This window comes from Stegostoma tigrinum, chromosome 7 (assembly GCF_030684315.1).
Source record: "Stegostoma tigrinum isolate sSteTig4 chromosome 7, sSteTig4.hap1, whole genome shotgun sequence".
In the NCBI taxonomy this organism is placed as follows: domain Eukaryota; kingdom Metazoa; phylum Chordata; class Chondrichthyes; order Orectolobiformes; family Stegostomatidae; genus Stegostoma; species Stegostoma tigrinum.
In genome coordinates, this window is record NC_081360.1 from 40,823,083 (window position 1) to 40,841,093 (window position 18,011).

The 18,011-nt window shown below is 41.9% G+C and overlaps 2 protein-coding genes across 2 annotated transcripts in view; both read right to left on the reverse strand.

Annotated features, from left to right (window-relative positions):
* nup35 (nucleoporin 35) overlaps positions 1-8,403 on the reverse strand; it is a 40,593-nt gene extending 32,190 nt beyond the window's left edge. Inside the window, exon 1 of the mRNA XM_048533868.2 lies at positions 8,292-8,403. The gene's annotated coding sequence lies outside the window, so the exon portion shown is untranslated. The remainder of the gene's footprint in view (positions 1-8,291) is intronic.
* Positions 669-14,756, reverse strand: dusp19a (dual specificity phosphatase 19a). Its single transcript, XM_048533869.1, has 4 exons — positions 14,287-14,756; positions 12,501-12,547; positions 8,292-8,444; positions 669-1,758 (listed from the first exon to the last, which is right to left on the reverse strand). The coding sequence occupies exons 1-4, from the start codon at positions 14,507-14,509 to the stop codon at positions 1,567-1,569; spliced, it is 615 nt and encodes a 204-aa protein (XP_048389826.1). The 5' UTR covers positions 14,510-14,756; the 3' UTR covers positions 669-1,566.
* Between the last annotated feature and the right edge of the window lie 3,255 nt (positions 14,757-18,011).

The following is an 18,011-nucleotide window of genomic DNA, read 5'->3' on the forward strand; positions in this document are numbered from 1 at the left end:
TTGCTAAGACCACACTTGCTGTATTGTGCACAGTTTTGATTTCATTATCCGAAGAAGAATGTTCTGGCTAAGGAGGGAGCTAACAAAGATTTACCAGACTGATTCCCGAGATGTCAGGACTGATATATAAAGAGCAACAGGATCAGTCTGGATTATATTCACTGGAGTTTAGAAGAATTATGGGGTAATCTCATGGAAACCTATAAAATTCTAATATGAGTAGACAGGGTAAATGCAGGGAGGTGGTTCCCAATGACAGATGAGTTCAGAACCACAAGTCAAAGTCTCAGGTTTTAGAGTCTGCCACAGAAAGCGGTTGAGGGCAAAACGTTGAATGTTTTTAAGGAGGAGCTAGATAACAGTTCTCAGAGCTAAAGGGATCAAAGACAATGGGAAGAAAGGAGGAACAGGGTACTGAGTTTGATGATCAGCTACGATCATGTTGAATGGCAAAGCAGGATGGAAGAGCTGACTTCTACTCCTGCTTTCTACATTTCTATGAATATAAAGATGCTTGCTTCAATAGTTTGTATTTGTTTAAAATCCCAATTTAAACTAATACAAAATGAAGATTTGTTGACATATGCAAGATCCACGTAAAAATGCTCAAAAAAGTTAATAAATTCAGCATATTCCACAAAAATAACAAATAGTTACTGCAGAAAAGGTAACAAAAAACCAAATTGCTGTTTTATTGGTTTTACAGACATAATTTTATTACGTTGTAATACAATTTCATCACAATGCTCCAAGCTGCACTAATTAAAGAAATGAAATTGAAGTACTTCTTGAGCAGATCGAACTTTGCATTTCCTTTTTGAGTGATATAGGCACTTGTATATTTGAAGATCCCCAGAAGCAGATCAAAAAAACAGACAGTAGATGTATTGTGAACACTTCTTTGTTTGCACAGCATTTAGGTTTTTAACCATTTCTACAATAGAACATATTTTATACAACTTCAAGATGATTTTCTTTCTTTGACATCAAGTGCTTTGCAATGGTTTCCTCTTAGAATATGTATTTTTATGAAGAATTACAGACCATATAAACACTGACTTAGCACTATAGGATATAGCAAGAACTGCAGATTCTGAAAGTCAAAGTCAATACAGTATGGAGCTGGAGGAACAGAGTCGACCCAAAACATCAACTTTCCTGTTCCTCTGATACTGCCTGACCTGCTGTGTTCCTCCAGCTTCACACATACAACTATAGAATATTTAAGTTATAGTGATCCACAATTTTAAAAGGCAAACAACTGTATGCTTGAAAAAATGTTTGGAATATGTTTAGATGTAGACCAATAAACATATCTGATGTCTCATAGTTAGGACACTGAGTTTACAATATCGCATGTCATTTTAGTCCATTTAATTTTAATAAGTTGTAAATGAGCAGCATCCAAACTACCATTAATGCAAGTTTTGTTGCTGACAACATACATGTTAGCATTGAAAATATTACCAATCATGAAGAAAATAACAGTTTTTAAATGTGTAATATCACCATAAGTTTTCCTAACTTCCATAAAGTTAGCAGTTCTTTTCATTCAGCCATTTTGCTTTATTCATTTCTTGGCTGGTAATTTCTTAGTTGCTCCATAAAACCATGGTTAGGATTAATAGCTTGCCTTGCGTTCTTCACAATTGAAAAAGCATCCTTAAAGCTCAGTCCATTTGCCCACATGAGATAACCTATTACTACAGATGCAGAACGTGACACTCCAGCATTGCAGTGAACTAGCACAACCCCATTCTTGAAAAGGAAATGTGAAAAACAAAACATATTATGTGTTTAAAATGATTAACGTTCCACAAAAGACTTTAAAACATTTTGCATCAAAATTTTAAAAAGTAACTTCAGGTTTTCCAAAAATACCCCGATTTTCAAAATCTTCAGCATATATTCTCAACTATATTAAGGATTTTGAATACCGAGTGAATTTTTCATTCTGCATGCAAATTCAATTGAAGGAGTCATAAAAGGTCTTTATTTTGGAGTGTCCTAATATATCCAGAAGCTATGATACTTCATTGCAAGTATTATTTGATTAAATATTGTTGCTGTCCAACAACTTGTATGATTTACTCCTAGAATAATGCCATTCAATAACCTCATGTGACCCCACTAAAAGAAGTGTCTAATTGCTTTGAACTCAGAATTTGTTTTTGGATTTACTTTTTGATGTTTTACCTGAGTAATCCAAAACACTCCAACTGGATCTCTGGACTAGATAAATATTTATAGATTTATGGTTTCCATTTCATTTTTAAATTTGTGTCTACAAAATAGTATTTGTTTGTACCATAAACACAACTGCACCAAAATTATTTGAAAATTAAAATGCGAAATAAATAAAAACAAATCTAAATTTGACATTCCAAATAAGCAACAAAGTCGCAAGAATTCTGAACAAACTTGAATGCTTCACTTCAGTCCCTTAGATTTGCATCCAACTCAGGCACTGGAGATAGGTGGTAAAGTGGTGTTTTCTCCTCTGCTTTCTTCCTCTTTTTAACGATTAGATTAGTAAAGCCAGACTTAACCTTCCCTCATTTATTCCTTGGCTTATTCCTACCAACCTAATTTTTTAGCACTTATGTCCCCTACCTGTTTTTGTCCAACACCAGCATGTTTTCCACTTCTCACTAACCCACAGACTCCTTCCTGGTACCTAGCAATCCTTGCGGCATCTCTCTGCTTATTATAGGCTTCTCACTGCTTGAGACCACTTTTCTGTTACCAATGCCTAGAAACAGCACTTTCCACACAACTGTGGCTAAGTTTGAAACTTGTTCCCCCATCTTTACCTCCATTTCTGGCCCATTCTGCACCACTTGGACACTTTTCACTTGCAACATTGTTCCCTCCACCTCCTCTCAGCCATGATCCAACTCGGTCTCAGGTATTTTCAAGGCTGCGATCTAATCAGTGCTGTCTAGTCAAAGGCCCAGCACCAGTAAGATTGGTTATTCTGGCATTACATGTTTCCCATTCTGTTCTGTTAAAATTTCAAGTCAAGTTTGTAGAAAGTTTAAACAGTTCATTATCACAAAAGGAATATCTGCAAATGAGGAGTGAAATGTTACAAGATGTTTTATAGGGAGGATGTGTAAAGAAACAAAATACAGGCAAGATGTTTGGACACCAAAGGGAAGTGTTCAGTGGACAAGAGAGGAGAAGGGAATTAAAGGTGATAGTAAAAGAGAACTTTGGAGGTCAGATGATATCACTAGAGGCAACAAAGTGTTAAGAGTGGTCGAGGGAAAGTTGTCAGTGAAGATATCAGTAAGTTGCAAGCAAACTGGAATGGAGCAGAATTGGTCGAATTGGGAGCTTACCAGTCATGAAAGGAAGGAAAGAGAGGTGACTGGTAAAAGGAAAGAATATGGCTGAGGAAACAGGTATGTAGCCAAGTGGTTACAGTTCCTGTCATGGTTTTCTGATATCATTTAATGTCCTGACAATATTCATAGCTCAAGATTTACTGCACCCCTGTTTGAATTCTCTCCCAAAAGTCAAGCTGCAAATTTTGCCAACAGTTTCTGTACCTACCTTCCATCTTCATTAGAACATAAGTATTAGGAGAAGGAGAAGGCAATTCAGCCCCTCAAGCCTGCTCCACCATTTCATCTCAGCTTCAACTCACTTTCCTGCCCACTGTCCATAACTCTTCACCAATTCAATTCTCGACGTGCCACAAATTAATGCAAGGAAAAACTATAGTTTTACTTAATTCCTGACCCACTCCACCCACAATCCACTGACCTGTTTCCTGGCTATTACATTTATTTGATTGGGCTATCCAACCGGACGATCCCGATCTAAAATTGCACCGTAGTGCTATTGTCACAGAGGAATGCGAAATCAGGCGATTAGCACATCATAGAGATTATCTGTGAAACACAAGGGTACAGATCGAGGTACAGTGCTGAAATGGACACCACTTCAACCATATGCACCTCGCATATAGTGGTCATAGCACTTGACACTCCCCGCCATTGTTGTTGTGATCAGGTCTCCTATCGATATTTTGGAGATACCCAACCTTCTGAGGTTATTTGCACTTCTGTTATAGATGAGACCACAGCAGGATATCACCACCGGAATTTGCTTTATCGTTGAAACATTGTGGCCAATTGCTGCCAGATAACTGTGTGTGGCAGCTACCACTTCATCACATCCATACTTTTCCATCTTCATTTTCCAGGTCTCCTCTAGCCGTGATTCCAGTGGCACTGCCACATCACAGACATAGGCAGTCTCACTATCCATCATAACGATGTCTGGCTTGCAGAACGACATCTTCAATGGTATTCGCGGCTCGATCATCACCTTCGCCTCCTTCACCTGACGCAGCTGTCATACCAGTTGTTTCACCACTTGGTTATGTCTTGCGCAGCGCGCATCGTGTGTAATCGTACAGCTCTGCAGTATATGATGTACAGTCTCCGGACTGCCACAATTACCGCGGCATTTACAGTCACCCCTTCCACGAGCTCCCCGCGATCTTCGCGTCTTCGTCGAAAGCGACCCTGTTCTTAATTGGGTCGCTCTTATAAAAAGTCTTGCGAACATCCTCTCGTTGTTTGAGATCCACCTATGCGACACCTGGTCTATTGCTGCACCCTGTAGTATTCTGCAGTCCGCGTGGGACAACATGTGACTCTTCCATCCTTCCTTAGCTTCTTCTACTGTGGAAACTTCCTTCCCTCCAACCCTACCTAATTTGGTCATCTCTCTACAAACCGGTTGGAAGGAACCCAGTGTCACCAACGCGCGCATCCAGGGTATATCCTTGGCCAAGAGACGTTCCAGTCGCCTCCCTTTTCAATCGGGATAACAGTTGACAAACAAGGGATCCCTAATCCACCATCTTTTAGAGTAGAGTATATAAACCCAATGGGGGCATCCTTTGGGAGACGAAGCCAACTTCTGATTGCCTGTCTGATCTGCCGATCCAGCGCCTTCAGGGTATTTTAATGGACTTCACCCAGTGTCAGACTATATTTCATCTTCGGTATTAAATATGACCAGACGATCTCCACTCGCTGTTGAGGTTTTAATGGGGCACGTGTAACCTCATGGAGCATATCATAGAGGATTTTCTTCTGAGGTGTCGGTGCCCGAGCCTTCTAATTCAATTGGACTCCCAGGTATTTGATCTGGTCGGTCGGGCCCATCGATGGTATTTCCACGCCCTGGATCAAGGTCCTCATCTCCCTGACGGCTACCTTTTTGTTCTTCTTAGACCCCACGACTGAAAGGGTTCTTGACTTTGCCGGATTGATCGTCATTCTGGCCATATCCAAAGATGTTGATAATTTAGCCAATTTGTCCTTCAGTCGCTGTTCATTTTCGGCAAGCACCATCAGGTCATCCGCATAGGCCACCACGTCCACCTTTTCTCCCGCAAACTGGTATCCTATACAGTGATCGGCCAGCTCGATCACCTCATCTATTGCCATAATGAAAAGCAATGGAGACAACGGATCACCTTGCCTCACCCCTCTGGCGGCTCTGATCATGGAGCTGCCCAGCAGGGCCTCCACACCATCATATCCGCTCTTTACTAAAGTCACCGGGGGGGGGAGGTGCACCAAATCCTGCCGCTGATCTGAAGATCGTGTCGTGTGCGACCAGATCAAATGCCTTCGACACATCAATAAAAGCGCAAGACAGGTTGTCAAATCTTGCACTCGCCTCACATAACACGGCCGTTACAAGCTGAGTGTCTTCGAATGTTCCATCTGTCCGTAAGAAACGGTATTGAAACGATGGCAGATCCAGACCGGCCATCCATCTCTCAGCCAAGATCTTGTGAAGTACCCGGAGCACCACAGATGTCACATTAATCGGTCTCAAATCCGAAGGGTGGTTAACCTTCTCCTCGGATTTCAGGACCAATGTTATACGGGATACACGGAGTCCCTTTGGGATATACTCCAGAGCAATAATAATGTTAAAATACACAGCCCAGATGTTAACATCTGCTGCTTCCATCTGCTCTGCCGATATCCTATCGACACCTGGCGCAGATCCCCTAGAAGCCATTATGGCTTTCTTCACATCCTCTGCCTCGCATGGAGCGATCAGTTCCTATCGTTCATCAAGGATTTTCCGAACCGGTCTATCATCCTCCTTCGGCTCGTGTGACAGGAGACCCTCCCAATATTGCGACGTATCCTCGGGCCAACCTCTGTCGGCAGCGACCATGTCCCTCCACTCCCCACGGAGGATGGTTTTAACAATGTCCCCTCTCCGTTTCCCCTAGTGGGCCTGGACATGAGCATATTCTTTCCGCCGTCACTGTTTAGCATTAAGTCGCTGCCGACTTTGAGCCGTTACCCGAACTTTTGATGGTAACCATTTCACCTGCAGATTCTCATCCACGTGTTCGTCCAGCATCCTCCTTGCCTCCCTCAGCGAGCACTCCCCTCGGACGATCTGTTCGGTCAATCCCCGGAGTACCAGGGATCCAAACGTCTCCACACGAATGTCCTGTAGCTGTTGGACGGCTACCTCGAACAGTCAACGACGCCACTCTTCACATACTACAGGAAGTTGTTCTCCCCGAGTCTCTGTGCGGTCTCCCCGATCTTCAGCTCTTCCCGATGTTGTTCCAGATGTCACCAGCATTGGCTGTTGCTCTTGCTTAGTTGTTTCCTGATTCCGGACAGTGGGCTCCAGGTTCTTCGTCGACGTAGTGCTTGTTCCGTGGTCCTGGGCTTCTTCTGCCTTCGATCTTCCTTCCAATAATGTGGGCGGGATCTGCCCTCCTCCTACTGTGGATAAAACCACCTCCGGTGTTGGGCTCCCCCCGCCTCCTGATTCCGGCCAACCAATGGACTTCAACCTTGCCCACACAGCCTCTGGTGTCCGTCCCAGTTGCTCAGCCATAGCTTGACAAACCGCCTTTTTGTCCATACCGGGCATCCAATGAGCGGCAACATAGTCTCTCAACCGCTCATCCTCATGTACCTCCCACCGTCGCTTGACCACCTTCATGGCCTCTAGCTTCTTTCGGTTGTCTGCTTCCGGGTGTTGTCGTCTCTGGTGCTGGGACAGTCCGATCTTTGTACCAAAGGCTGCCTTGCAGATCTCGCACCTCCAACTAGGCTCGGTTTTAGTGTCACCTTCCACAAAATGCGTTCTTCTGTGTCCATTCAGTCCCAACCTCAATCTGTACTCCTTCCCACAATGCTCACAGATAAACCTTGCAATTCCTCCATGACTGCTGTGTGCCAAAGCGGTGGCCTCAGACTTTTCCATCTCTTTACATGACGTAGCACAGCAGTTAAACGGCTGGGGGAGCTAACGCCAGATGAGTTGGTCGACACTTGGTCAGGCAAGGCATGCTTCCGGCGGAAACCACGAGGAGGTGGTCGACCATGTAACTAAGAGAGTCATAGTTCATTGTCTTGGTGAATGGTACCTTCCTCTATCCTCACCTTGCTTCCCTATCAAATTGATGCACTAGACATGTTAATTGAAAATAACACTGGTGGCCCACTACTGTTCACTTTCCTGTCACACTACCAAACATCTCATACCCAAAACAAAAAGCCAAAATAATACCAGATTCAGTGGAAACAAAGAGCAAGAAAATACCAGAGGGAAGCAGAATCCAAAGAGACAAGGAAGCAATGCAGTGTGTAGGCACACACAGAATTACACGATCAAAATACAGACAGATAAATGAGTGATAACCAAATTCCACAACAGGTTCATTAATTTAAATGAAAAACAAAGTACTATACTCAAACTAGCCTTGACAAGTTTGCTATTGAGAATGGATATTGCATCCCAATAAATTACAAAACAACTTTAATATGATGGAAACATTCTAGGAATCAATTGCTATTGCTTGTTCATTTTAACTCCACCGTTGTCACTGCAGAATGGCCATCATATTTAATTCCCAACATAGGTTTTTAATTGAATCCAGCAATTTTATGCGTGCATGACAGTTTCATACTGCCAATCATGATATCAAAAGGCGATAATGATATTAAAAAAGCAATATCCCTTTCGTATGGTATCCAGTCATAAATAATAAAACAGAGTTGGTCACCAGTATGTGTGTGGAGTCAATTTCTCCCTATCTACATTCCTTTGTCAAAAGGAAAACTAAGTCTACTTCAGTGGAAAAAGGAATAAATTATTCACAACATACACATCAACAATTTAAAATACGTATATATTTTATTAATATGTCACTTTCTTTTATTTCAAATGTTCTAATTGCAAGGAATTAATGTCATCTCCTTACCACCTGTGTTTCTCACCTGTTCCTTTGCTTGGTCAATAAATTCAAAGCATTCTGGGAAGAATGAGATGATAGAAGTCTCAGGGACGTCCAGTATGGTAACGCTTTTGTAAATGAATTCATGTGGAAATGCATTTTCAACCCCATAGCCCACATTCAAGATATGAGAAATCTTTGGAGAGAAGAAGTTTGAATTATTTGTCATGAAGTTCTCTGATCTCATTTCTCATTTGATAGAAAAGGCAAACTGTCTGGTGTAAGTAACGTATCCATAATGTACGAGCAGGTGCATGAGTCACACAAACAGACCCAGCCTGTAGCCTTTTCTTCCTCAATAAAGGAAAAGTGTTTCTGAACCACTTACATACAATTTGATCAAGTACTTGCAGATGTAGGCAATCATGAAAGACAATCTTTCTGTGGGTACTACCACTATTTGTAAGTTGCTATTATGTCGAGAAGGAAGTCTTGTGATACAAGGATAGCATCCTTGCCTCTGAGCTAGAACCTCTGGGTTTTAGTCCCACTCCAGGACTCGACAGCCAAGGAAGGTTCATTCATAACACAGTAAAACAAGTCTGGGTATCAACTTGTATTTCCTTCCAATATGTGCCAATGGCAAACGGCAACATAGTTAGAGATTCCTAGTCTGTCAAATTTTGCAAAGAGGTTGAAGAATTCTACCATCACTATCCAAAATTCCAGGATGAAAGTTAAGTGGGCATTTTTGCTCCAGGGAGTGGTCACACATCTCAGACTAGGTAACTGAAAATTGGTCTATGATCAGGGACAGCAGGGTATGAATGCAGGTGAGGCAGGAATGAGAACTCAGAGGTTACAACTGATGAGCATTGGCCCCTGCAACTGTCCAGCAGTTACGAGGTTCGTACAATCTATCCAGAGATTGAGAGTGGGGACCATAAGACATAGGAGTGAAGTAAGGCCATTCGGCCCATCAAGTCCACTCCGCCATTTAAATCATGGCTGATGGGCATTTCAACACCACTTCCCTGCACTCTCCCCGTAGCCCTTGATTCCTTGTGAGATCAAGAATTTGTCGATCTCTGCCTTGAAGGCATCCAACGTCCTGGCCTCCACTGCACTCTGCGGCAATGAATTCCACAAGCCCACCACTCTCTGGCTGAAGAAATGTCGTCTCATTTCAGTTTTAAATTTACCCCCTCTAATTTTAAGACTGCGCCCACGGGTCCTAGTCTCCCCACCTAATGGAAACAACTTCATAGCGTCCACCCCTTCTAAACCATACATTATCTTGTAAGTTTCTATTAGATCTCCCCTCAACCTTCTACTTTCTGATGAATACAATCCCAGGATCCTTAGCCATTCATCATAACATTAAACCTACCATTCCAGGGATCATCCGTGTGAATCTCCGCTGGACACGCTCCAGGGCTAGTATGTCCTTCCTGAGGTGTGGGGCCCAAAATTGGACACAGGGACTGCAGGGAGGATAAGCGATTTGACTACTGGGCCATGGTACAGGGAGCTATTCAAGTGGGGGGAGGAAACTGGAATGTTGTAGTGGTAGAGGATAATATAATTATGGTGACAGATATTGTTTCCTGCAGCTGTGACTGGGAGTTCTGATGGCTGTGTTGCCTGCCTGGTACGAGGGTTATGGCCATCCCCTTGAGGCTGGTAAAGAACTTGGATAGGAAGGGGTGATATCCAGATATTGTTATCAATGTTAGTACCAACAACACTGATAGGACTAGAAAGGAGACTCTGGTGAAAGAATTTGATCAGTTAGGAGCTTAATTACAAATCAGAACCTCCAAGTTAATAATCTCTCAATTACTACTGACCCACATACAAACAGGATAAATAAAGACTAAAAGAGTTAAATACATGCCTAAAAAATAGGTGTGGGCAGAATGGGGTTCAATTTATGCGCACTGGTGCCAGTATGATTTGATTTGACTTATTTATTGTCACACATATCTTGTGACACAATACAGAGAAAACTTGTATAGTGTTGCCAGTCTCAGTTGCCATCTTAAAACACAAAAATAAATGCAGAGAATGAAGAAATATATTTAGAAAGTGTTCAGCTTTACAGTCCTTCTTGTTAAGTGCTCCATCATTGTCCACTGGCCTGGTGGCCAGCATGAATTGTCTTCACCATGCCACCACCACTGGAATGAAAGTCGCTACTCTTCGGCACCATTTCACCTCCACTGATGCCCTCCCACTGAGTCCTCAAATGGATCTCACCAATGCACATGGCACAGATGCCATCAGGTACCGCACCAGCCCAAACTCGCCTTTGCTGCCACCATGACTCCATTTTAGGCCCATCACACCAACGCATCTGCTGCTGATGCCAACAGGTCTCGCACTGGGCCCAAACTCACCAGTAAACACAGATGCCATGGGGAGCCCAAACTTGCCTCCACCACAGCATCCATGAACTGGTGCTAGGACCTCCTCAATAATGTTGAAGTTACTGGGAACCCAAGTTCACCTCTGATGCCACTACCATGAGTCCATGCTGCTGGGCCTACTCGCCATTGCCAATGCTGTCGCCGCACCTGAGCTTTTCAACAAGAGTTAAGTGGTAAAAAAAAAGGAGAAAAACAGAGGAGAAACAAGAAGAAAAGCAGATGGAGCAAAAGACCCGAGTTCAGAAAACCTACTCCACCGCCATCCTACTGGAGTTTTGCAGTTGAAGAGAGTTGGATGATAAAATTATTCATGCGTGTTAAGGATTTGGATGAACAGAATTTGTTGAGGGTGAACAAGAAATTGTTCTTATTCAGTGTGTGAACGCACCTACCAGAGAAGGAGCAAAACTTGACCGTTGTTTAGGAAATATGGCAGGGCAAGTGCCTGAGGTGGCAGTAGCGAAGCACTCTGGGGTCAGTGATCATAATTCTATTAGTTTAAAAATAGTTATGGTAAAGGACAGACCTGATCTAAAAGTTAAAGTTCTAAATTGGAGTAATGCCAATTTTGATGATATTAGGCAAGAACTTTCAAAAGTTGATTAGGACAGGCTATTTGCAGGTAAAGTGTAAGTTAGAAAGTAGGAGACCTTCAAAAATGAGATAGCGAGAGGTCAGAAGCAGAATGCGGCTGCTGGTGTGAAAAGTGTGCTGGTGTGTAATGCTGGATGACTAGACAAATTAAGGCTCTGGTCAAGGAAAAGAGAGGCACATGTAAAAGGCATCTGGATGGGTACATTAATAGTAAGGATTTAGAGGGATATGAGCCAAATGCTGGCAAATAGGACTATGTCAATTTAGGATATCATGGTCAGCATGGATGAGTTGGACCGAAGCATCTGTTTTCATGCTGTACAGTTTGATGTATGTTCAAACATATGACTCTTAAATGAAAAGTGAAAAGGTGAGAACTGCAACAACTAAGAACAGAGGGTGGGAACTGATGAGCAGCTTGATGAAGATGAAACGTGAAAGGCTGAAATGAGAGCTGTTTAACAGAGCAATGTTATTTGACATGTGGAGGAGCAGTTGTCTGGAGCAGATATTTTTTCAGAAGCCAAAGTTGGAGGCAGGCTGAGAGGTGTGAATAATAAGAGAAATAAGGAGATGAAAAGCCATCAACCTAGGACACTCACATCAAGTTTTCTCTCCACAGATGCTGCTTCATGCATTGAGTATTTCCAGCATTTGCTGTTTTATATAAAGGAAATAAGGAAGTACTCACAGCATACGTGAACAGCAGTCAGGAGTGAGAAACCTGAATATTTTTCAATTCCTCAAGCAAAGAGTGCCAGGATCCATTGCTGAACTTGCAATTCAGTTAAGATCACCTCACTCATCATTGATCAGTTATTGCAAGGAGACATTGTGTTCTCTGTGACACTACTATACTAGGCAATGCCTTCAGAAGAGCTAATGTTATTGATTTAACTTGGTAGTTCCAAGTTTCGATTGGGGGTACAATTTATAAAAAATTCTCCCAGACCTCCAAGTTACTCAGCAACTGCCGCTGAAATAATTGACAACCTTACCTGTCCCCAGGCATCACAAATGCTAAATCATGTTAGCTGCTCAAAGCCAACTTGAGTAATGATTTCACGACCAGTTTTACAAATGGAGCAGTCCCTGCTCTCCTACAAAAATGCACTTTAGTACCATTAGCTGAGTATATGCATAAGTCTTGTTCTGTAGTTCACTGCTGACAGTCCAAAATTTTCTTTTACTGAAACACTACCTAAACATCTGAAGCATTTTCATGTTACCTTATAATCTTTTAATTTTTCATAGTCATGTGCCACATCTTGGGATGCTGGAAGAAAATTAAATGCAAAAAAGTCAGCAATGTTCTTAATTTTGAGGAATTATGGAGAGGAATAAGATGTCAATGTCCACATAGGAACAAAATGAGGATACAGTTATTCAGGATACCTTATGCAGCTTTCTTTTACGTTTGGAAATTAACAGTAAACAGTAACATGATTCCAAAGGGGATGGAAGAGAGAACAATTTTCTACAGTGGCGATATACTTAACACTAACAGGATTATCGAAGTGGTGGATAGAATTTCCATATTATTGTACACAAGCTGAAAGTAGGTCCTGCTGAAAATGATGAATCAGCTATGGGGGGGTGGCGCAAATATTAATCACCAGTTCTAAGTGTAAATTGTTATAAATTTATAATGATTGGTTCACGTTATGACAAGTCACCAAGAATCTTTTAAAAATTAAATTTTATTATTAAATGTACTTTGAACTAAATATGCAAAAATCATGCCAGCTACTGACACCAAAAAAAGAACTGAATCTACAGGACCTTTTGAAAGTTGTCCGGTAAATTAAGTCTCATGATATAATACTGCATCAGCAGTTACTTAGGTAAGTCTGGTACACAAAAATGAATCAGATAAATTTTGACAACAATAACATTTACTTGTGAAAGAAACTGCACAAATTAGCAAATCATTTTAAATCTATGTCTCGATAGGAAGAACAAGGTTGTGATTGTATGGCCTCCTATTTCTCAGACTATGGGAAAATACTGAAAGAAAGGTAAATATAATCCTTACAGAAAGGATCATAAAATTTAATAAGTAGTAGAACGCTCTGCCAGAGCAACTCTGCCCCAATCAGAAACAAATGCATGTATACAAACAGAGATAGTAGTTTCTGAAGAAGGGTCCTGACCCAAAACATCAACTTTCCTGCTCCTCTGATGCTACGAGGCCTGCTGTGTTTCTCCAGGTCCACACCATGTTACCACATACATACAAACATATGGGTTAACAAAAATGGGCCATTCAGTTTCTTCAGTCTGCTCAGCCATCAAATGTAATCATGGCTGATGCCCCAACTCCACTTTCCTGTCAACTCTCATACCCTTTGACTCCCTTGTCAACCAAGAATTTATGCAATGATCCAACCTCCCCTGCTCTCTGGGGAAGGAAATTCCACAGACAGAGGCCATCAGAGGGAAAAGTAAAATCTCTATCTCCCTTTTAAATGTTACTTTAGCCTCTTATTTATATTATGATTGTTTTATTATTATCTTTACTCAAAATCACAGGAACAGTTCACTTATAGTACTTATACAAACAACAAAAAAAAGTAAATGGCACAACTTAAAAAATATTACCTTGGAATGCATTCTCACCATAGATTATACCTGTACAGGTATATAATGACCCTACTGGCTATGTGCATCCATCCTATTATGTGATTAGTGCCCATAAATTTGCATATTTGATTTCACAGTATCCTTTTTTCTTAGATAACTCAGCATTGTTGCAATTATATTTAAAGTGATTAATCATTTATTTTGAAAATAAAAAAGCCTTCAAGAATAGAGATAGTAGGAACTGCAGATGCTGGAGAATCTGAGATAATAAATTATCCAGCTCTACACATTGTTATGTCAGCCTTCAAGAAGTTTACTTTTCCCCTTCAATAATCAAAACGAATGCAGGAATTCAATACCCTGCGAAAACGATGCAGTAGTCAGACTACAATGAACAAAAGCTTTAGAGAATGTCAGTTAATTTTAGCTCACCGAGCATTAGCCAGGACTTGACAACACCAATTTTCAGATCGAGGCTGGTGTCCTCGACATATCCGCAAACTCCATCCGTTTGTTGAGCATCTTCCACTATCTGCACTCGAGCGTCTCTCAGTGTTTCAATAAGTCTTTTCCCAGTAATGGTTGTTACTCTGGTGCTCTGTTTCTTCAGCGAAGCCTTTGAGAAAGCCTTGATTTCATCGGCAAGTGAATACATCACATTTCAATGGGAGAAACAAGTCACACAACAGGGAGGAAAGGCAGTAAAATGTGCTAACACACTGAAATGAAATTATCAAAGAATGCTACCACACACAGTAATCACTGAACTGAACAAGTGTCAAATAAATTACTTGCACCTAAACATATTTAAATCAAGCGTACTTTCACAATACATTCTCTGTTCATTTCCCTGTTTTGCACGCTTGCAAAGCATCAGTGAAAACGCCAACCACAACACTTCCAGAGTTAGTAACATAAATAAAGCAGAACCCGACGACTCCAAGCCTACTGCCACCTACACCAGGAAGACCACAGTTAGTTGCTTCGCTTTGGTCAGGACTATACAGGGTATGCGCTGAATTGTTTCGGAAAACTGAGAACATGCAACATGATAACGGAGGTGCAACTAATAATTTGTGGGATTGGGAAATTCTCTTTACAGGCAGTCTATCTCAGATGTATTCCAGAAGACGTATCTATCCAAATTGAGAAGTTATAAAACAAAGATATTTAATCGTATGGGAATTTTAAATATATCAGTGAGATCAACAGTAACTAAAACTCATAGCCCTAGAAATGCAACTACATAAAATCTGGTGTCAAACACGAAAATGGGAGTACTATGCGAAAAGGTGAGAGTATAGGCACAGAAAAGTCTTGCTATAGATGTACAGGCCTTCTTTGTGATCACACCTGGAATAAAAGTGTGCCATTTTGATCTCTTACCTTAGAGATCTACTTGCCATGGAGGGAGTGTAAACAAAGGTTCACTAGACTGACTTCTGGGATAAGAGGTTTGTTATATTATATTATATGATAAGAAGGATGTGGAAGCTTTGGAAAGGGTGCAGAGGAGATTTATTAGGATGTTGCCTGGTATGGAGGGAAGGTCTTATGAGGAAGGGCTGAGGGACTTGAGGATGTTTTCATTAGAGAGAAGAAGGTTGAGAGGTGGCTTAACTGAGACAGTATTCACTCTAGAAAATGACAATGTTGTCGAGGACAATAATGAGATGCAGGATACTAGACTAGGTGCGTTTTAGGTTCACAGGGAAGACGTATTAGAAATCCCACAGACTGTGAAGATAGATAAGTCCCCTGGGCTGGCTGGGATTTATCCTAGGATCCTCTGGGAAGCCAGGGTGGAGATTGCCAAGCCTTTGGCATTGATCTTTAACTCGTCATTGTCTACAGGGATAGTGCCAGACGACTGAAGGGTAGCAAATGTGGTTTCCCTGTTCAAGAAGGGGAGTAGAGACAACCCTGGTAATTATAGACCAGTGTGCCTTACTTCAGTTGTTGGTAAAGTGTTGGAAAAAGTTTTAAGAGATAGGATTTATAATCATCTAGAAAATAATAATTTGATTAGGGATAGTCAGCACGGTTTTGTGAAGGGTAAGTCGTGCCTCACAAACCTTATTGAGTTCTTTGAGAAGGTGACCAAAAAGGTAGATGAGAGTAAACCGGTTGATATGGTGTATATGGATTTCAGCAAGGTGTTCGATAAGGTTCCCCACAGTAGGCTATTGTACAAAATGCGGAGGAATGGGATTGTGGGAGATATAGCAGTTTGGATCAGAAATTGGCTTGCTGAAAGAAGACAGAGGGTGGTGGCTGATGGGAAATGTTCATCCTAGAGTTCAGTTACTAGTGGTGTACCGCAAGGGTCGGTGTTGGGTCCACTGCTCTTCGTCATTTTTATAAATGACCTGGATGAGGGCGTAGAAGGATGGGTTAGTAAATTTGCAGACGGCACCCAGGTCGGTGGAATTGTGGATAGTGTTGAAGGATGCTGTAGGTTACAGAGAGACATAGATAAGCTGCAGAGCTGGGCTGAGAGGTGGCAAATGGAGTTTAATGCGGACAAGTGTGAGGTGATGCACTTTGGTAGGAGTAACTGGAATGCAAAGTACTGGGCTAACGGTAAGATTCTTGGTAGTGTAGATGAGCAGAGAGATCTTGGTGTCCATGTACACAGATCCTTGAAAGTTGCCACCCAGGTTGACAGGGCTGTTAAGAAGGCATACAGTGTTTTAGCTTTTATTAATAGAGGGATCGAGTTCCGGAACCAAGAGGTTATGCTGCAGCTGTACAAAACTCTGGTGTGGCTGCACTTGGAGTATTGCGTACAGTTCTGGTTACCGCATTATAAGAAGGTCTTACGAGGAAAGGCTGAGGGACTTGAGGCTGTTTTCGTTGGAGAGAAGAAGGTTGAGAGGTGGCTTAATTGAGACATATAAAATAATCAGAGGGTTAGATAGGGTGGATAGGGAGAGCCTTTTTCCTAGGATGGTGACGGCGAGCATGAGGGGGCATAGCTTTAAATTGAGGGGTGAAAGATACAGGACAGATGTCAGAGGTAGTTTCTTTACTCAGAGAGTAGTAAAGGAATGGAACGCTTTGCCTGCAACGGTGGTAGATTCGCCAACTTAAGTACATTTAAGTCGTCATTGGACAAGCATATGGATGTACATGGAATAGGGTAGGTTAGATGGGCTTCAGATTGGTATGACAGGTCGACACAACATCGAAGGCCAAAGAGCCTGTACTGTGCTGTAATGTTCTAAGTTCTATGTTCTATATAGGGAGAGATTTGGTCTGCTGAGCCTGTATTCACTCACATTTAGAAGAATGAGAATTGATCGATCAAAACAAGATATAAAATTCTAACAGGCTTGGACAGACTGGATGCAGGGATGATGTGTCCCCTGGCCTGGGATTCCAGACAGGGGATCACAGTATCAGGATACATGGTAGGCCATTTTAGATTGAGTTGAGGAGAAATGTTGTTGCACAGAGGATGGTGAACTTGTAGAAGTCTCTACCACAAAAGGGGTCAATTCACTGGATATTGTTAAGATATAGATTTTTACAGATTGGCGTCAAGGGTTGTGGGGTGAGACTAAAAACAAAAAAAATGCTGGAGATCACAGCGCAGGTCAGGCAGCAACCATGGAGAGAAAGCAAGCTTATATAACCAGCAAAGCTAAAAGAAACGGAAGGAATGTGTTCACAATCTGAAGGTGTTGAGTTCAACATTGAGCCCAAAAAGGCTATAAACTGCGTAAGATATTGCTCCTCCAGTTTTTGCTGTGATTCGCTGGAGCATTGCAGCATTCTCCGACGCTGTGCCCTTTCTCCCCTCCCCCACAATCCACTGAGACTTTCTGTTCTTTCCAGCCTGGCAGTTAGACACACCATTGTTTTGCCATTCTCACATTCCGATAAGAAGCTCAGTGGGCTCAATAGCCTATACCTTTTCCTATTTTCTGTTTTCTATGTTTCCGCTTCACAATGCAAGAAACTGTATTCATGCTAGCAATGCCACTGGGCACACATCATATACATCATGTCTACTCAAGGTCCTTACCCACCTCATCCACTGCAACCATAAGCTCGCTTGCCTTCTGCCTCTTCTCCTGGTCATGAATCACCGCTAATTGCTGTTGCATCTAATTACATCATACTCAATTTCACCCTTTGTTTCATCGCAGGAG